Genomic DNA, 22,461 nt, shown 5'->3' on the forward strand with positions numbered 1-22,461 from the left:
TCTACGACACGCAGGGAATACGTGGGAGGTATTCTTTCTCCCCTATCCCCAGGGAATTGGGTTCACTGTTTTTTAAGTAGGTAATATTTAGGACATGGTTGACCATGTAGTTGGAGTCTTGGGGTACCCAGTGCCATTTGAAAATGTTGTAAATCTTGTTGAGTTGCTTAGTGAGAAAAGGTTAGTGAATTGATATACTGTACCTGAATACCTGTTTATAATTGTGGTGCACACATGAGTATATGTGGGTAAGACAAGCTGGGGGTCAGCATGCATCATTCGACTATCTGTCTAACAGTCTATCCATCTATCTGATTATATTACTGATGCCCATTTCATTGGGGAATTCCCATGAAGGTGATGGCCACAGCAAAAGTCTCCACTTGTCCCTTTCCTAACGTGTCTCCCTCACTTATACCATTACGTGCATTCTTCTTCCATTTATCTCCCTCCAGTACCCTGCAACTGTTATTTCCCCTTGTCACACCAACCCCTTTAGTCATACTGCTATGCACTTTCTTTGTAAACTGCATGTTTCACATTCTTTCCACATGCCCAAGCTACCTCAAAAGTATTATATTTCCTTCACTCTACTATTCCACAATTCATTCCCTTTGCATTTCCTGCCATACTAAATCTCTCATACACCCCCTCATTTCTCTCTTCATTTCATCTAGTCATACAACATGCTTCTCTTGTATAGCTCATTTCCACAGCCTGGATTCTTAAGAAACCTTTGTAACTAATTCCATGTCCATGTTTTGGCTGCATAGGTCAGGGTTGGAAGGATTGTGTTATCCCATAACCTTTTCTTCACTTCCATACTTACATTATTTTAACATTATTTTTCAGGAAGGTGGCAGATCTAGTGCTTCAGGCAGAAGGTACAGGAAATGCTCAATGAACATTGTCCATTGTAAGGCTAGTGGTACAAGTACTTCAGATCCTCAGGTATGATTGGTAACAGCACTGATTGTGGTTCAGTTGAAACATTTCATTGGAGTCTTTTTCATATTTAGGATTGTCAGTTCATAAAAGCCTTATCCTTACCACTGTATGAAATTTGGTCAAGGTAAAAAGATGAGGAATTAAAGTCATAAGGTAAAATACCAGTAAAAGTTTTAGTCATATGGAAAAATATATAGTAGCTAGTCTTTCAAAAACTAGAATAAAATATGTACAGTATTTAGTGATCACTATTACATGATGAGCCATTGCTTTCAAAGTCTAATCTGTCCATACGAGTGTATTAAAGCAGGAGATTAGTGTAACCTTAAGGACACACTTAGGTGCATAACACATGACAGCTAGTGATGGGACATGAGCACTTGAGACCTTTTCTTTGTCGGTTCCTGGTGCTGCCACACAAACTTGGTAAATTGTGAACAAGTGTGAAAACAAAATTCATACCATAATTAGTTTAATGGATTTAGTTTCTGCTGTTAATCTATTTAATCACAGAATACATACTTATACTATGATACCATGATCCTCCCACCCCATCCTCCATGTATGCTCACCATTTTTCACATGAGTTAGCATCAAGAACAGATGACTGGGCCATAGAGGGGAAAATTCTCACTTGGCACCTTGCTCTGTTCCTTCATTTCGAAAGTTATGCAATAATAGCAAAGTAGATGTGTGATAATTATGTGAGCACTAAGCATTGCCTCTTTAAATCCCCTACCAATGTTTTGATATTTGTATGTCTGGAAAATGTCATCATGGTACTATATGTGCTTCTTTCACTCTCTGGAAACAACTCTGAAGTGTAAATTCATATATTAATTAATGTAGGTGCAGTATATGTTGATGTGTAGATATTTATTTTGCTTCGTCACTGTCTCCCGCTTTTGCGAGGTAGTGCAAGGAAACAGACGAAAGAAATGGCCCAACCCACCCCCATACACATGTATATACATACACGTCCACACACGCAAATATACATACCTATACATCTCAATGTACACATATATATACACACACAGACTCATACATATATACCCATGCACACAATTCACACTGTCTGCCTTTTATTCATTCCCATCACCACCTCGCCGCACATGGAATATCATCCCCCTCCCCCCTCATGTGTGCGAGGTAGCGCTAGGAAATCCTAAGCAGAGAAGTTTCAATTAGTGAATTTGAGTAATGAGACTACTTCACACTGCCTGACCTTCCCCCTCTTCCCGACCATCACCCTAGCAGGGCAATCTTTGAGTTAACATTAGTGCTATACTATGGTTATGTAAGCCATGTTCACCCAATTTTTGTACATGTCCTTTACTTTTATTTTTTACGTAAATTGTGATGTCACTGTTGAATATGCATTATCAGGCTCTTCCCCCCCTACTGTATCCCCCTCCTCTATCTTACCTACACCTGGCAGTCTATGCTTTAACTTTAGTAGGTATATTATATGAAAATGTGTAGATATATACATAAGTAGTAATCCTGGAGACAATTCTCATTTTGTGAATTAGTAATGAAGCTCACTTCACACTGCCCTACCTTCACCCCTCTTCTCCACCACCTCCTTACTGGGCAGCCTTTGAATTGACCTCATTGCTATACTTCAGCTATGTAAGCCAAGTTTGCCCAATTTTTGTACATGGCCTTTACTTTTACAGTTATTTCTCTTATAAATAGTGATATGGCACCATTGAATATGCATCATGACACTCATCCCCCCTACTGTACTACCCTTCTTCTATCTTACCTACACCTGGCAGGTGCTGTACCATGACCATTTTTAATGATATTAAGCCATATATTTCTACTCACAGCACAGAAATGATCTTTACACTTTCATGGTGATATAACATGCCATAATGAAAAAAATCTGAGAGCATACCAACATCTTAAAGTGGATAGTTGATCATTCTGAGACTTGTCATATACTGGTGTAATGGTTGTTTTTGTGCTCTGTGTACACAAATCCTTTACTTTTATATGTTTTTGTGTTTGTTCTTTTCATTTTATAATGGGGAACAAAAGATTTTAGGACTTTATTTGTTCTCTATATCATGATTTACAAATAGAAATTAGTCCACCTTGTTACCTCATAACTTCTTCAAGAGTGGTTTTGCATTCTCATCATGGCTACTGTGTCTATACTTGTATATATATTGCCTTTTCCCACTCATGTTTAAATTTGAAAGAGTGCTTTTTTAGTATGCTGAGATACATTATGTCGCTAGCAACTATAATTAGCATCAAGAAATTCTTGTTATGTCAGTTACCCATATAGCACAGAGGGAGAAATTATGGCCCTGTCCTTCCTATTTGTGTTTGCTTACTGAATTCTGCAGATTGTCATGCATCCATGCATAATTAGACTGGAAAGAAAATGTGATTTTTTTTCTAGGGCACTAATGATAGTTATATTGAGTCAGTGAATGATGACTGATTTTTATCAAAACAGGGAACTGATCATGATTATGAAATAGAAGAAGTAAAAGTGGACTCTTTTAGAACAAGCGATGACAAGCATGTTCTCCTGAATCATGTTTTATGTGATATATTTGCATATAGATATTCTTTGGAGGTGTTACTGGACTCTGCCTGCATATTCCTTCTTTGATAACGCTTGCATCAACTTCATAAGATGAAATTTTTAACTCTATTCTTTCACTTTGAGCACTTTGAAATGATGAATACATTACGATTGAATGGACTGAGAAATTTTATAGTATCCATAGCATTTCACACATATCCTATTGCAGAGTGAGGTCTGTATTGCAAAGAAGAGGAAGGTTGAACAAGGAAACTCTCTTATATGTGTACCTCTATCACAGTCTTCAAGTGCTTCATCATACAAAAAACAGAGAAAGTCTTCTATTGCATATTCCTGTGACCCTTATCAGAATGTACCAGAAATGGGTGTGTATCTCTTATTGTTCAGATATTAATATCCTTTATTTATTACTTTTTTGATGCGTGTGCTTAACTACCAGTTTATGTGTGTGTAGATGTAAGACTATTAATTCATGGATAAAGGAAGGGAGTTTTATACTTTTTGGGTCCCCATATCTCAGCTTCAGCTTTCTCTATAGCCTTTGGAATTTCATTTTTTTTCATGATTAAATGTGCCTTTACTTCGCTTGGTCTGATTGACAGTATTTTTCAGCATTAAATATGCCTTCATTTTGCTTGGTCCAGTTGACCGCTGTATTACGAAAGGAATGCTTTTGCAGTCTTATCTCATTCCCCTTGTGTTAAACCTTCTTAGCCCAATAGTTGTCTAGTCACCCAAACATTTCATTTCATGGAAACGTTGCCTGTGTGATTTTATATAAATCAACTAATCATTTTGTTATTTGGATGTAAACTTTAGGAGGATTAGCTAAATATGATAATCCACATATTTTGTACACAGTTGCATCTCCCACATTAGCAAGTTAGTGGACATTATTGGACCATGTAATAACTGATATGGATATAAAAGAGATACTTTTGGATTTGATTGTGCTGAGAGGTGCAGCTGGTTGGATGTCTGATCATTACTAGGTGGAGGCAGAGGTAAAGGTTTGTAGAGGTTTTCAGGAAAGAAGAGATTGTATGGTAGGGAAGAGAGTGGTAAAGATGAGTGAACTTGGAAAAGAGGCTTTTGTGAAGGGATACTAGGAGAGTTTGAGTGTAGAATTGCAAAAGGTGAGAGTGAATGCAGCTTGGGGAATAAACAAGAAATGGGAGGTATTTAAGGAAGTATGTGGCATGCAGAAGGTGGGAGGTGGGTATATGAGAAAATGTAGTGAGTAGTGGGATGATAAAGTTGCTTGTGAAAGTTAAGAAAAAAGAATTTGGGTGTTACTTTCAGGGAAGGAGGGACCTGGATGGTAAGTCAGTTTTTGTTTTCTGATGATATGGTGCTGGTGACAGATTCAAGCAAGAAACTGGAGAAGCTGGTGTCTGAGTTTGGTTGAGTATGTGAAAGGAAAAAGTTAAGTGCATAAAAGCAAGGTTATTAGGTTTATTAGTGAAAAGAGACAAATTATTTGGAGTGTGAATTTGAATGGAGAGAAATTGGAGGAAATGGAGTGTTTTAGATACATGTAAATGAATATAGTGGGGAATGGAACCAATGGAGATGATTTAAGCCATATAGTGGATGAGAGGGCAAAGGTTTTAGGCACTTCGAGGAATGTGTGGAAAGGTAGGTCACTGTCTCTAAGGGCAAGGATAGATATGTTTAAGGATATAATAGTCCCGTCAGTGCTATGTGGATGTGAGATGTGGGCCTTAGACAAAAATGGAAAGCATAGGGTAAATTTGTTGGAAATGAAATGTGAGGACAGTGTGTGGTGTTAGAAGGGCTGATCAAATAAGAAATGATGAGGTAAGGGAGAGGTTTGGTAGTAGGAGTATGTATGAAATAGCTGAAGAGGATGTTTTAAAATAGTTTGGACATATGGAGAGAATAAGAGGTGAAGAAAGGATTATTAATAGGTTTTTTTTATTTTTATACTTTGTCGCTGTCTCCCGCGTTTGCGAGGTAGCGCAAGGAAACAGACAAAAGAAATGGCCCAACCCCCCCCCCATACACATGTATATACATACGTCCACACATGCAAATATACATACCTACACAGCTTTCCATGGTTTACCCCAGATGCTTCACATGCCTTGATTCAATCCACTGACAGCACGTCAACCCCGGTATACCACATCGCTCCAATTCATTCTATTCCTTGCCCTCCTTTCACCCTCCTGCATGTTCAGGCCCCGATCACACAAAATCTTTTTCACTCCATCTTTCCACCTCCAATTTGGTCTCCCTCTTCTCCTTGCTCCCTCCACCTCCGACACATATATCCTCTTGGTCAATCTTTCCTCACTCATCCTCTCCATGTGCCCAAACCACTTCAAAACACCCTCTTCTGCTCTCTCAACCACGCTCTTTTTATTTCCACACATCTCTCTTACCCTTACGTTACTCACTCGATCAAACCACCTCACACCACACATTGTCCTCAAACATCTCATTTCCAGCACATCCATCCTCCTGCGCACAACTCTATCCATAGCCCACGCCTCGCAACCATACAACATTGTTGGAACCACTATTCCTTCAAACATACCCATTTTTGCTTTCCGAGATAATGTTCTCGACTTCCACACATTCTTCAAGGCCCCCAGAATTTTCGCCCCCTCCCCCACCCTATGATCCACTTCCGCTTCCATGGTTCCATCCGCTGCCAGATCCACTCCCAGATATCTAAAACACTTCACTTCCTCCAGTTTTTCTCCATTCAAACTTACCTCCCAATTGACTTGACCCTCAACCCTACTGTACCTAATAACCTTGCTCTTATTCACATTTACTCTTAACTTTCTTCTTCCACACACTTTACCAAACTCAGTCACCAGCTTCTGCAGTTTCTCACATGAATCAGGAAAAGGGGGAAACAAAGGAGAAAGTGGAAGGATTGGTCAAAAGATGTTTTGAAAACTTGGTCTGAAGATGCTGGATTGTGCAAGGCATACAAGGGATAAAACAAACTGGGGCTATAAAGGTTTACATTGAATGACATGCTGTTAATAGGCTGAACCAAAGTTTATGAAGCAGTCTGGGGAAACCATGGAAGATCTGTTGGGCCCGTTTGTGGATAGGGGTCTCTGTCTTTGGTAGATTATAGATGGCAGCTAGAGAGTGGATGTGAGTGAATGAGGCCATTTCTTCATCTGTGTTTGGTGCTACCTTGCTAACAGGAAATGGAAAACTTGTATGAAAGGTAGAGTGAATTGAAGTGATGTGGTATACAGAAGATGACTTAATGTCATTGGAATAAACCAGGGTGCAGTATAAGATGTTTACGGGAACCACAGAAAGGTACGGTTATGGATAGAGATCTGTGGTTTCGGTGCATTACACATGACAGCTAGAGAATGAATGTGAGTGACACCTTTTATTAAAATCTGTTCCTGACACTATCTCGTTAATGTGGGAAACATTGAATATTGGAAACGAAGAGAAATGTGTGGAAATGAAATAGTGTGGTTGAGAGAGCAGAAGAGGGTGTATTGAAATGGTTTGGACATAAGGAGAGAATGAGTGAGGAAAGATTGACAAAGAGGATATATTTGTCAGAGGTGGAGGGAAGAAGAAGTGGGAGACCAAATTGGACGTGGAAGGATGGAGTGAAGAAGATTTTGAGCGATTGGAGCCTGAACATACAGGAGGGTAAATGGAAAAAGGTGAGAGCAAATGACGTAAGGGGAGTGGGGGAGGGATGGGATGTATTTAGGGAAGCAGTGATGGCTTGTGCAAAAGATGCTTGTGGCATAAGAAAGATGGGAGGTGGGCAGATTAGAAAGGGTAGTGAGTGGTGGGATGAAGAAGTAAGATTGTTAGTGAAAGAGAAGAGAGAAGCGTTTGGACGATTTTTGTGGGGAAGTAGTGCAAATGACTGGGAGATGTATAAAAGAAAGAGGCAGGAGGTTAAGAGAAAAGTGCAAGAGGTGAAAAAGAAGGCAAATGAGAGTTGGGTTGAGAGAGTATCATTAAATTTTAGGGAGAATAAAAAGATGTTTTTGAAGGAGGTAAAGTGTGTGAGACAAGAGAACAAATGGGAGCATCGGTGAAGGGGGCTAATTGGGAAGTAATTATAAGTGGTGGTGAAGTGAGAAGGAGATGGAGTGAGTATTTTGAAGGTTTGTTGAATATCTTCAATGGTAGAGTGACAGATATAGGGTGTTTTGGCCCAGGTGGTGTGTGAAGTGAGAGGATCAGGGAGAATGGTTTGGTAAACAAAGAAGAAGTAGTGAAAGCTTTGTGGAAGATGAAAGTCGGCAAGGCGGCAGGTTAGGATGGTATTGCAGTTGAATTTATTAAAAAGGGGGTGACTGTGTCGTTGAGGATATTCAATGTACATATCAATGGTTGGTGAGGATATTCAGTGTATGTATGGTTCATGGTGAAGTGCCTGAGGATTGGCAGAATGCATGCATAGTGCCATTGTACAAAGGTAAAGGGGATAAAGGTGAGTGTTCAAATTACAGAGGTATAAATTTGTTGAGTATTCTTGGGAAATTATATGGGAGGGTATTGATTGAGAGGGTAAAGGCATGTACAGAGCATCAGATTGGGGAAGAGCAAACAGGCATGAGAAAGTTATATATATTTCTCCTGTCCTGTCATCCCTTCATCACATTTTATTTAGTGTTTATTGGTGAAGATTCTGATGTTCTTTTTTTATCTATAGTTCATAACTATCTTCTTTTACAGTAGGAAAAAGATTGCCTTTATTTCTTTCAGCTGTAAACAAGGACAGATTGCCAAAGCCTAAGGAAACCTCAGAGAAACTTTTAGATGGAAAGTTTACCAAAACTTCAAGATGCTCATTATATCTTGATTTTGATATAGACACTATGACAAACTGTTATTCTGAAATACATAAAGAAATCCAACTTGGTCATGAAAGGGAAAGGCTATTGAGCAAGAAAGATCAGATTGAAGTTGCTTCTTGCATGGAATTGAAGAACGGAAAGGAGCATGTAAGGCAGTTAAAAGAGAGTCCAGATATTAATACTACCTCCCAGGATGTTATGCTCCTTAATTTGGCAATGGATTCAATAGAAGGCCATATAGAACATAACAGTGCAAATGTTTCCAGTGTGCCGCAGAAAAAATCAGTTGAATCCAAACAATTGACTACTTCTGAAGATGATATTATCCCCTGCTCTTTGAATACCCAAGAAGAGAAATCATATCTGAATAATCGTGTAACTCCAAAATGCTGGAAGGCTGTTAATTCAGTCTCATCTGCAGTTGTCGGGTCACCAAAAAATTTAGATAAAAGTATGAATTTATGTCATTCCAAGTATGTATCAGATAAGGCAAGAGATGTTCCTGATCCTGTCACCAGTAAGCAAGAGGAGAAAAGTTTGGACGAACAAATTACAAAGAAAACCATATTATCTGGTAAGGAAGATGTAAAGGATGAAACCTCTTATTCTTCTGTTGTGGCTTCATCAGAATTAGGTAATGCAAGGTATTCTCATAACACTAAAGTTTTGAAAAGAAAAAAGAAAATAAGAGTTGCAGGGAATTCTTATTGCATGACATCATCTAAGAAAACACAAAAAGTAGAAAATTGGGAAAGTCCTTCTAGGAGTATAAAATCATCAAAACTAACACCATCTTACCAGACTAAGAAAAAAAAGAGGTGCAAAACGACTTCTTTGATAACTGAAATCACCAAAGTGTATCCCCTACGCAATCGTATTAAATCTCAAAGTTGTACTGCAGTTGGCCAGCTCTTGCCAACCCATAAGGTTAATGCCAAAAAAAGCTTACTGTCTTTAGCCAGAGGTGATTTGAAGCAGAAGGCAAAATTTGTGCCGACAAAAACCATATCCTCACCTAGAACTTTGAACTTATCAGTGAAATCCCATGCCTCCCTCAAATTTACTTCACCCAAGCCTGAAAGTTACATCCCCCCAAAAAATTCTAGACCTAACATGTTGTGTCATGCATATAAAGGTGCTATAAAATATGAATCCTTAGGGATTAATAGCCCACGAGTAAGTACCAAAAGGAGCAGTGCTCTTGATTCTGATTCTGTAGGTGCTGATGATTCTCATTCAAATGATTATAAGGATATTGGTGTTGTTCCTGTGCATGATCATCACAAAATTGGCTATAAAAAGGATGAGGCTTACCATGATAGTGTGGAAAATTCTGCTTCTAGCCATACTGTATCAAAGGCTGGTACTTTATGTCCTGCTATTCCTTGCCCTGTTACCACTCCATTTGTTCAAATGCAGCAGATTCCCATTCCAGTGGCAAAGACTTTGGAACTTAGCACAGGTGCTGGTCATCAACAGCCTGGCCTTCTTCACATTGCCCCTCCAAAGGCTAATACTCTATGCACTGACCCTCCAAATGCTGTGGATCCTGTCACTCGAAGAACTTTTACTAAGTGCTCTTCCCCTCTTAATGCTGAATCTGTGTATTCTGCTACTCCAAAAGCTTATAGTTCATCCCCTGGCCTTCCAAAGGGATACACAACAGAGTCTTGTGGTCGGCAGACTGCAGAAGTTCAGAAATATACTTCATTATATGATTCTCCTAGAGTGATCCCTGTAAAGTATGATCCTTCAAGGCTTGATAATCCAATTTCTGACACCCGTGGACCTGAAAGTTTAAAAGCTGATGCTCCAACCACTGCTTCAGAAGTTAATGCTGTGCAAACATGTACACTGTTGTCTGATAACCAAAGTCCAAAAATACCAGAAGCTGACACTTTACAAGAAACCTATTTTTGGGTTAATGATAAAAGGTTAACTGCTCCAGAGGCTCATACTAAGCACCTTGACAAAGAGAAATGTAATCCACCTAAACCTTACAGCCCTAAAAGTAATGTTCCAAAGAATATTAACTTAAGACCAGGCACGCCATGGCCTGTCATCTATGAGCATGACACCCCAAGGCCTGAGACATTGTGGCATGGTACCCATTGGCCAGAAGCCAATAATCCTGATACTCCATTACCCAAAAGCATTATTAATGCCATGATACCTGCAACAATAATGCCTTCCCCCTGCAAGCCTACTTATCATGACCCTAACCTGAATCCTGTCTCACCTAAATCCCCCCCAACCAGTCCTACCTTTTTAAAATCTACACCATTCAAGCCCATCTCACCTAAAGCTTCTCCATCATACCATGCTTCTCCATTGAAAATAACTGTCATTCCATCTTCCATAGAATTACGTGCAGAATGTGAGTTTGGCCTTTCTCAGACTGCTCCTGAGGATACACCAAAGAAAGATGATGATGATCAGTTATTGAATGCCTCACATTTACAAAGTGTAGATGTTCCAGTTCATACTGATGATGTAAAAAAAGCAAATGACAGCTTACCTGTAACAGAGGTCAGACATCAAGAAATGAACAAGCTTGTTATTTGTAGGGAAATTAATCTCTTGACTACTGTATGTCAGACTACTGATCAAGCAGCTCTTGACTTAAACTGTGCAATAGCTTCAAGCCCAGATTCTAAAGATGATAAGGGAGTATCCTACCATGGTGAACGTGATGACTCTCTTGCTTCTGTAAGACATGGAAGCAAAAAGAGTCCAAGTAAGGGTTTGGTGTCTTCATTGATGATTTTGGCTGATTATCCTGTCAAACCCATTGGCTTCAAGACCCCTTCAAAGGTTCCTTATTGCACAAACATTAGCAAATTGGGTAGCAGGTCAGCAGACTATAGGTCAAAGAATCAAGTTGAGAAGAAAGAAAGATGGAAATCATATGAATCATTACATGAAAGAAATAAGAGCTATACCCCATCTATAGAAACTAATGTGAAAATTTTAAAGAGTAAAAAGAAGCTTTTTGACACTAGTTCCCTGTTAATGTTGGAGGCCAGTCCACCAAATGATATAGTATGCACCTTTGATGATATTGATGTGAAAGTTCCTTGCAATTCCACAGGACATCCATCAAAGTTTATCAATGAACCTGAAGAAAGTGGTAGCACTGAAAAATGCAAAAATGTTGCTGACACTGATGGATTATCTGATACTGAAATGAGTTCAGAGATTCCTAAAAAAGATAATCAAGGATATCCTTCTGCTGACTCTAAGAGATGTGGTGAGAAAGAAAATATCAAGTGTGTAGATGGAAATCAAAGCAGATTCACTAAAGCTGGTTCCAAATTTAGAAGTTTTCACAAGTTCACAAGCCTTGAAAAAGATAAAAGCATTAATACCTCATCAAAGAGCTCATTGACAACATTTGGTTATGTTGAGTACCCTAAGACTGAGGAAAGTGAGTTAAATGTTTCTCATGGTGTATATTCAGATTTTGATAGTTCAGGGAAAGAAACTGAGCACAGTTGGTTACATGGCCAGAAAAAGTCAAAGAAGTTTAAAGGATCCACTTATTCCAATAGAACAAAATCTCACTCAAGGTCACGTGTATATGAGTTTAGCAGTGATGATGATTGGAGGCCATTTGTTAAAAAGAAAAGAAAATCACGCAAAGAGATGAGCAAATGCTTTACTGACATAGACAAGGAAGTGACTGTTAGTGGGAAAACGAGATGTAAACGCAAGCTCCAACATTTAGACAGATTTGTATCTTCCACAGAGAGAAACAAAGATGTCAAAACTGACAATAAATCTATGAAAAGAAAAAGTCAAGATGTTAAACCCATAAGTCACATAGAAGAATCTGATAATGCTCAGAATGAATCCATTGAAAGTTTATGCCACCCAAGTAGAAGTTCACCAGAATCAAGGTTACATGTATATGAGTTTAGCAGTGGTGATGAGTGGAGGCCATTAGATAAAAAGAAAAGAAAAACAGGTAAAGAGAAGAGCAATTGCTTTACTGACATAGACAAGGAAGTGACTGTTAGTGGGAAAACAAGATGTAAACATGTGCTCAAGGAAGTAACTGTTAGTGGGAAAACAAGATGTAGACGTGTGCTCCAACATTTAGACAAATCTATATCTTCCACAGAGAGAAGCACAGATGTTGAAACTGATAATAGATCTATGAAAAGAAAAAGTCAAGATGATAAATCCACAACTCACGTAGAAGAGTCTGATATTGTTCAGAATGAATCCATTGAAAGTTTACGGCACACAAGTAAAAGTTCACCAGAATCAAGCAAGTCAAGCATGATGGAATTTAAACTTGCTGCCTTTAAAGGTAAGGACGATAGGTATAGCAAAGTAAGAACTGACATTGAGGAAAGTTTTGGATTTTCATCGCCAGAACTCTCAGGATCTCCAAAAGTGAAAGAGCCACAACAGAAGAGAGTTAGAAAATTGGTGGAAGATATGGAAATCAAGGCCATGATTGAAAATATTCTTCCTCAGCAGCAAAATGTTCAAAGTAAGCCAAGAGATGTGAAAGCTCTAGACACATGTGGCATGCATGTTCCTGATCCACCAAATAATACTCCAGTGTCTGTAGAAGGAGAGCATATGACACAGACGTTTGATGTTAATGAGATAAGTGAGATTTTTGAGGATAAACCAGATCCTCAAAATTCCCCTGCTGGACGACTTCAGAGCACTTTAATCCATGAAAAAGATCACCATTTGGGGTCTTCAGCTAGGTTTAGTTATGTATCAGAGGCAGACACTTCATATATTGACAGTCGAGGTGATGATATGTCTAAGAATAGGAAAGAATCCCTAAATGCCTCTGTAAATGAATTAAAGGAAAATTACAGTTCCCCATCTCCAAAAACTGGCATTAACTCTCAGCTTAAGTTTGACAATGATTCTGAAGAAGAAGCTAACCAAAAGCCTTTTGATATGATCCCAAAGCATTCCTGGATGTCCTCAGATGATGAAGATTCTTTAGTAGTAGAGGAAATCACAGCTGTGAATGAAAATAATGGTAGTAAGGAAATTTGTTTGTGCCACGTAAACTCTACATCAGCCACAACTCAAGCAACCTCATTGGTTCCCATTAATCCACTTGTTCCCATAGATTCAGTTAAATCTCAAGATCTTTTCTGCCAAGAGAAATTAATTGATCTTCCTACTCCATCATTGCTGAACCATGGAATCTTATTTCAAGAACAGAAGAAACAAAACTTGGATACTGCCGTTGGCTGTGAAGTTAATAAAGTGACAAGCTCATCCCAGACTTCTGCAGTTCTCAGTAGTCTTCTTAACAGGTTAACTAATCAGGCCTTTGGTGATCCAGTCACGCAACATCAAGAAACACCAAGCACTACTAAAACTGTAAGTATTTGCAACTTAGGAGTTTAAAATTAACCTTTAGTTATTTACATATTTCATTGAAACACTGATTCTTAGCAATCCAAGCATGACTCCCTAAAACATTATTAATGGTAAATTCCTTTGTTTGTAATCCGTTTTGTTGTAGCAGGATACTGCAGAAGTAAAAAGAAAATCTGTAGATGTTATCACTTATATGTCATTTGATATTCGTAATTTTAAGTTCCGAAAAACACACACACCATGGTGGTGGCCATGATAAAAATATCGTCAGTATGCCCTTTTCAAATGCTCACTTCCATAGCATGTTCCATATCCTTCATACCTTCCTGGTTCCTCTTTTCAATATATTCCTCCATTTCCCCCTTCACTGGATGCCAACTGTCTTACTCTCACTTCTTTCCTTTTTCCTTGTTGCTTTGAATTTTCTCTACCAACTTACCGTTATACTTCCTTTCCATTTGACCAAACCATTTTAAGGTTTTGTGTTTTACTTAAACTACTCCGTGACACCACACTTCATTTCTCTCCTTCTTTGACATTCCTCATCTCAACACTTCAGCATTACTTGCTTCACCCCATGCACTAACACCACAATCAACCTTCAAGCAATTGATGTCAGACAACTGAATCATAGAGCTTTCTGCCTATTTTCAGATATGTTTAAAAGGGGCAGAATTTTGTTAAGAATACTTCCCACGTATTCCCTGTGTCGTAGAAGGTGACTAAAAGGGGAGGGAGCGGGTGGCTGGAAATCCTCCCCTCTCTTTTTTTTTTTTTTTCCAAAAGAAGGAACAGAGAAGGGGGGCCAGGTGAGGATATTCCCTCAAAGGCCCAGTCCTCTGTTCTTAACACTACCTCACTAATGCGGGAAATGACGAATAGTATGAAATAAAAAATAAAAAATAAAAAAAAATAAAAAAAAAAATATATATATATATATTTATTTTATTTATTATACTTTGTCGCTGTCTCCCGCGTTTGCGAGGTAGCGCAAGGAAACAGACGAAAGAAATGGCCCAACCCCCCCCATACACGTGTATATACATACGTCCACACACGCAAATATACATACCTACACAGCTTTCCATGCTTTACCCCAGACGCTTCACATGCCTTGCTTCAATCCACTGACAGCACGTCAACCCGGTATACCACATCGCTCCAATTCACTCTATTCCTTGCCCTCCTTTCACCCTCCTGCATGTTCAGGCCCCGATCACACAAAATCTTTTTCACTCCATCTTTCCACCTCCAATTTGGTCTCCCTCTTCTCCTTGTACCCTCCACCTCCGACACATATATCCTCTTGGTCAATCTTTCCTCACTCATCCTCTCCATGTGCCCAAACCACTTCAAAACACCCTCTTCTGCTCTCTCAACCACGCTCTTTTTATTTCCACACATCTCTCTTACCCTTACGTTACTCACTCGATCAAACCACCTCACACCACACATTGTCCTCAAACATCTCATTTCCAGCACATCCATCCTCCTGCGCACAACTCTATCCATAGCCCACGCCTCGCAACCATACAACATTGTTGGAACCACTATTCCTTCAAACATACCCATTTTTGCTTTCCGAGATAATGTTCTCGACTTCCACACATTTTTCAAGGCCCCCAGGATTTTCGCCCCCTCCCCCACCCTATGATCCACTTCCGCTTCCATGGTTCCATCCGCTGCCAGATCCACTCCCAGATATCTAAAACACTTCACTTCCTCCAGTTTTTCTCCATTCAAACTCACCTCCCAATTGACTTGACCCTCAACCCTACTGTACCTAATAACCTTGCTCTTATTCACATTTACTCTTAACTTTCTTCTTCCACACACTTTTCCAAACTCAGTCACCAGCTTCTGCAGTTTCTCACATGAATCAGCCACCAGCGCTGTATCATCAGCGAACAACAACTGACTCACTTCCCAAGCTCTCTCATCCCCAACAGACTTCATACTTGCCCCTCTTTCCAAAACTCTTGCATTTACCTCCCTAACAACCCCATCCATAAACAAATTAAACAACCATGGAGACATCACACACCCCTGCCGCAGACCTACATTCACTGAGAACCAATCACTTTCCTCTCTTCCCACACGTACACATGCCTTACATCCTCGATAAAAACTTTTCACTGCTTCTAACAACTTTCCTCCCACACCATATATTCTTAATACCTTCCACAGAGCATCTCTATCAACTCTATCATATGCCTTCTCCAGATCCATAAATGCTACATACAAATCCATTTGCTTTTCTAAGTATTTCTCACATACATTCTTCAAAGCAAACACCTGATCCACACATCCTCTACCACTTCTGAAACCACACTGCTCTTCCCCAATCTGATGCTCTGTACATGCCTTCACCCTCTCAATCAATACCCTCCCATATAGTTTACCATATATATATATATATATATATATATATATATATATATATATATATATATATATATATATATATATATATGTATAGTTTACCATATATATATATATATATATATATATATATATATATATATATATATATATATATATATATATATATATATATGTATATATATATGAAGTATGAAGTCTGTTGGGGATGAGAGAGCTTGGGAAGTGAGTCAGTTGTTGTTTGCTGATGATACAGCGCTGGTGGCTGATTCATGTGAGAAACTGCAGAAGCTGGTGACTGAGTTTGGTAAAGTGTGTGAAAGAAGAAAGTTAAGAGTAAATGTGAATAAGAGCAAGGTTATTAGGTACAGTAGGGTTGAGGGTCAAGTCAATTGGGTGGTAAGTTTGAATGGAGAAAAACTGGAGGAAGTAAAGTGTTGTAGATATCTGGGAGTGGATCTGGCAGCGGATAGAACCATGGAAGCGGAAGTGGATCATAGGGTGGGGGAGGGGGTGAAAATCCTGGGAGCCTTGAAGAATGTGTGGAAGTCGAGAACATTATCTCGGAAAGCAAAAATGGGTATGTTTGAAGGAATAGTGGTTCCAACAATGTTGTATGGTTGCAAGGCGTGGGCTATGGATAGAGTTGTGCGCAGGAGGATGGATGTGCTGGAAATGAGATGTTTGAGGACAATGTGTGGTGTGAGGTGGTTTGATCGAGTAAGTAACGTAAGGGTAAGAGAGATGTGTGGAAATAAAAAAGAGCGTGGTTGAGAGAGCAGAAGAGGGTGTTTTGAAGTGGTTTGGGCACATGGAGAGAATGAGTGAGGAAAGATTGACCAAGAGGATATATGTGTCGGAGGTGAAGGGAACGAGGATAAGTGGGAGACCAAATTGGAGGTGGAAAGATGGAGTGAAGAAGATTTTGTGTGATCGGGGCCTGAACATGCAGGAGGGTGAAAGGAGGGCAAGGAATAGAGTGAATTGGATCGATGTGGTATACCGGGGTTGACGTGCTGTCAGTGGGTTGAATCAGGGCATGTGAAGCGTCTGGGGTAAAGCATGGAAAGCTGTGTAGGTATGTATATTTGCGTGTGTGGACGTATGTATATACATGTGTATGGGGTGGGTTGGGCCATTTCTTTCGTCTGTTTCCTTGCACTACCTCGCAAACGCGGGAGACAGCGATAAAGCAAAAAAAAAAATATATATATATACATATATATATATATATTCTGCAGTTTCTCACATGAATCAGCCACCAGCGCTGTATCATCAGCGAACAGCAACTGACTCACTTCCCAAGCTCTCTCATCCCCAACAGACTTCATACTTGCCCCTCTTTCCAAAACTCTTGCATTCACCTCCCTAACAACCCCATCCATAAACAAATTAAACAACCATGGAGACATCACACACCCCTGCCGCAAACCTACATTCACTGAGAACCAATCACTTTCCTCTCTTCCTACACGTACACATGCCTTACATCCTCGATAAAAGCTTTTCACTGCTTCTAACAACTTGCCTCCCTACACCATATATTCTTAATACCTTCCACAGAGCATCTCTATCAACTCTATCATATGCCTTCTCCAGATCCATAAATGCTACATACAAATCCATTTGCTTTTCTAAGTATTTCTCACATACATTCTTCAAAGCAAACACCTGATCCACACATCCTCTACCACTTCTGAAACCACACTGCTCTTCCCCAATCTGATGCTCTGTACATGCCTTCACCCTCTCAATCAATACCCTCCCATATAATTTACCAGGAATACTCAACAAACTTATACCTCTGTAATTTGAGCTCTCACTCTTATCCCCTTTGCCTTTGTACAATGGCACTATGCAGCATTCCGCCAATCCTCAGGCACCTCACCATGAGTCATACATACATTAAATAACCTTACCAACCAGTCAACAATAGAGTCACGCCCTTTTTTAATAAATTCCACTGCAAAACCATCCAAACCCGCTGCCTTGCCGGCTTTCATCTTCCGCAAAGCTTTTACTACCTCTTCTCTATTTACCAAATCATTTTCCCTAACCCTCTCACTTTGCACACCACCTCGACCAAAACACCCTATATCTGCCACTCTATCATCAAACACATTCAACAAACCTTCAAAATACTCACTCTATCTCCTTCTCACATCACCACTACTTGTTATCACCTCCCCATTTGCGCCCTTCACTGAAGTTCCCATTTGCTCCCTTGTCTTACGCACTTTATTTACCTCCTTCCAGAACATCTTTTTATTCTCCCTAAAATTTAATGATACTCTCTCACCCCAACTCTCATTTGCCCTTTTTTTCACCTCTTGCACCTTTCTCTTGACCACCTGTCTCTTTCTTTTATACGTCTCCCACTCAATTACATTTTTTCCCTGCAAAAATCGTCCAAATGCCTCTCTCTTCTCTTTCACTAATACTCTTACTTCTTCATCCCACCACTCACTACCCTTTCTAATCAACCCACCTCCCACTCTTCTCATGCCACAAGCATCTTTTGTGCAATCCATCACTGATTCCCTAAATACATCCCATTCCTCCCCCACTCCCCTTACTTCCATTGTTCTCACCTTTTTCCATATATTTATATATATATTTATTTATTTATTTTGCTTTGTCGCTGTCTCCCGCGTTTGCGAGGTAGCGCAAGGAAACAGACGAAAAAATGGCCCAACCCACCCCCATACACATGTATATACACACACATCCACACACGCAAAATATACATACCTATACATCTCAATGTATACATATATATACACATATATATATATATATATACTATGGAATGGAAGCAAAATAGCACTCATTTCAATAATATGGAAGGTAGGAAAAAGTAAATATTATAGATGAAAACAGAATTGTCCACTTTTATCTGTGATAGCTCTGTAATGGTAGCCCCTCCATAGGTATTACAAGACTAGATTTTCTTTATGCTGTTGCCTTTCATTCTGTAAGGATAATAGTAACATCTGTAATGGTACAAAAACCTCAAATATATAGAGACTGGGGAAAAATTACTGTAGATGTTTAGATGCAAAGATGTATAGATATTCTGCTTGAACTGTGCTCATGGATTTTTGGGGATGGTATGTTGGATGTATATAAAGTAACTGAATGATTTCTCAATAGGATGAGACTCCTGTTCTTCCAGCACCTCGAATACTCTTTAGCACTTTAAGAGATAACCAAGTTATTAGCGAGGAAAGATCAGAGGGTACAGAAAAGGAAACTCAACCAGGTCAAAAAGATTTCATTGCAACTTTACAGTGTTTAAGGACTTGCTTAGAAGATTTAGCAGAGTCACTGTGCAGGTAAGATGGAATCACTGAATTATTCATAATCTGTGAGCGTAGGATTGATTCACACTTGCTACTTAAAGTATTAAGTTTTCCGTTAAATCCAAGTTTACAGCAGAGTTAGATCTACTGAGGTTTGATTTATGTCAATACCATGACAACTATCTATCATGCAAACTCTTCATGATACCAAGAATTGAAATTCTCCTAGTTGATTGGCTGTCACATAAATTATATATTTTCTTTACCTTGCTTGATTGGATATTTTTTTTTTTCTTTTTTTTGTCGCTGTCTCCCGCGTTTCCGAGGTAGCGCAAGGAAACAGACGAAAGAAATGGCCCAACCCACCCCCATACACAATGTATATACATACACGTCCACACACGCAAATATACATACCTATACATCTCAATGTACACATATATATACACACAGAGACACATAGATATATACCCATGCACACAATTCACACCGTCTGCCTTTATTCATTCCCATCGCCACCTCGCCACACATGGAATACCATCCCCCTCCCCCCTCATGTGTGCGAGGTAGCACTAGGAAAAGACAACAAAGGCCCAATTCGTTCACACTCAGTCTCTAGCTGTCATGTAATAATGCCCGAAACCACAGCTCCCCTCCCATATCCAGGCCCCACAGAACTTTCCATGGTTTACCCCAGACGCTTCACATGCCCTGATTCAATCCACTGACAGCATGTCAACCCCGGTATACCACATTGATCCAATTCACTCTATTCCTTGCCCGCCTTTCACCCTCCTGCATGTTCAGGCCCCGATCACACAAAATCTTTTTCACTCCATCTTTCCACCTCCAATTTGGTCTCTCACTTCTCCTCGTTCCCTCCACCTCCGACACATATATCCTCTTGGTCAATCTTTCCTCACTCATTCTCTCCATGTGCCCAAACCATTTCAAAACACCCTCTTCTGCTCTCTCAACCACGCTCTTTTTATTTCCACACATCTCTCTTACCCTTACATTACTTACTCGATCAAACCACCTCACACCACACATTGTCCTCATACATCTCATTTCCAGCACATCCACCCTCCTGCGCACAACTCTATCCATAGCCCATGCCTCGCAACCATACAACATTGTTGGAACCACTATTCCTTCAAACATACCCATTTTTGCTTTCCGAGATAATGTTCTCGACTTCCACACATTCTTCAAGGCTCCCAGGATTTTCGCCCCCTCCCCCACCCTATGATCCACTTCCGCTTCCATGGTTCCATCCGCTGCCAGATCCACTCCCAGATATCTAAAACACTTTACTTCCTCCAGTTTTTCTCCATTCAAACTTACCTCCCAATTGACTTGACCCTCAACCCTACTGTACCTAATAACCTTGCTCTTATTCACATTTGCTCTTATTCACATTTACTCTTAACTTTCTTCTTTCACACACTTTACTAAACTCAGTCACCAGCTTCTGCAGTTTCTCACATGAATCAGCCACCAGCGCTGTATCATCAGCGAACAACAACTGACTCACTTCCCAAGCTCTCTCATCCCCAACAGACTTCATACTTGCCCCTCTTTCCAAAACTCTTGCATTCACCTCCCTAACAACCCCATCCATAAACAAATTAAACAACCATGGAGACATCTCACACTCCTGCCGCAAACCTACATTCACTGAGAACCAATCACTTTCCTCTCTTCCTACACGTACACATGCCTTACATCCTTGATAAAAACTTTTCACTGCTTCTAACAACTTGCCTCCCACACCATATATTCTTAATACCTTCCACAGAGCATCTCTATCAACTCTATCATATGCCTTCTCCAGATCCATAATTGCTACATACAGATCCATTTGCTTTTCTAAGTATTTCTCACATACATTCTTCAAAGCAAACACCTGATCCACACATCCTCTACCACTTCTGAAACCACACTGCTCTTCCCCAATCTGATGCTCTGTACATGCCTTCACCCTCTCAATCAATACCCTCCCATATAATTTACCAGGAATACTCAACAAACTTTTTTTTTTTTTTTTTTTTTTTTTTTTTTTTTTTTTTTTTATACTTTGTCGCTGTCTCCCGCGTTTGCGAGGTAGCGCAAGGAAACAGACGAAAGAAATGGCCCAACCCCCCCCCCCCCATACACATGCACATACACACATCCAGACACGCAAATATACATACCTACACAGCTTTCCATGGTTTACCCCCAGACGCTTCACATGCCTTGATTCAATCCACTGACAGCACGTCAACCCCTGTATACCACATGACTCCAATTCACTCTATTTCTTGCCCTCCTTTCACCCTCCTGCATGTTCAGGCCCCGATCACACAAAATCTTTTTCACTCCATCTTTCCACCTCCAATTTGGTCTCCCTCTTCTCCTCGTTCCCTCCACCTCCGACACATATATCCTCTTGGTCAATCTCTCCTCACTCATTCTCTCCATGTGCCCAAACCATTTCAAAACACCCTCTTCTGCTCTCTCGACCACGCTCTTTTTATTTCCACACATCTCTCTTACCCTTACGTTACTTACTCGATCAAACCACCTCACACCACACATTGTCCTCAAACATCTCATTTCCAGCACATCCATCCTCCTGCGCACATCTCTATCCATAGCCCACGCCTCGCAACCATACAGCATTGTTGGAACCACTATTCCCTCAAACATACCCATTTTTGCTTTCCGAGATAATGTTCTCGACTTCCACACATTTTTCAAGGCTCCCAAAATTTTCGCCCCCTCCCCCACCCTATGATCCACTTCCGCTTCCATGGTTCCATCCGCTGACAGATCCACTCCCAGATATCTAAAACACTTCACTTCCTCCAGTTTTTCTCCATTCAAACTCACCTCCCAATTGACTTGACCCTCACCCCTACTGTACCTAATAACCTTTGCTCAACAAACTTATACCTCTGTAATTTGAGCACTCACTCTTATCCCCTTTGCCTTTGTACAATGGCACTATGCACGCACTCCGCCAATCCTCAGGCACCTCACCATGAGTCATACATACATTAAATAACCTTGCCAACCA

The 22,461-nt window shown here is 40.0% G+C and overlaps 1 protein-coding gene across 1 annotated transcript in view; it reads left to right on the forward strand.

Moving 5' to 3' along the window:
* Window positions 1-19,434, forward strand: part of LOC139752268 (uncharacterized) — an 86,403-nt gene extending 66,969 nt beyond the window's left edge. The window contains exons 10-13 of the mRNA XM_071668300.1: window positions 853-951; window positions 3,726-3,882; window positions 8,258-13,713; window positions 19,249-19,434. Of these exons, the coding sequence (XP_071524401.1) occupies window positions 853-951; window positions 3,726-3,882; window positions 8,258-13,713; window positions 19,249-19,434 (5,898 nt within the window). The remainder of the gene's footprint in view (window positions 1-852; window positions 952-3,725; window positions 3,883-8,257; window positions 13,714-19,248) is intronic.
* Window positions 19,435-22,461: the final 3,027 nt, after the last annotated feature.

This window comes from Panulirus ornatus, chromosome 12 (assembly GCF_036320965.1).
Source record: "Panulirus ornatus isolate Po-2019 chromosome 12, ASM3632096v1, whole genome shotgun sequence".
In the NCBI taxonomy this organism is placed as follows: Eukaryota; Metazoa; Arthropoda; class Malacostraca; order Decapoda; family Palinuridae; genus Panulirus; species Panulirus ornatus.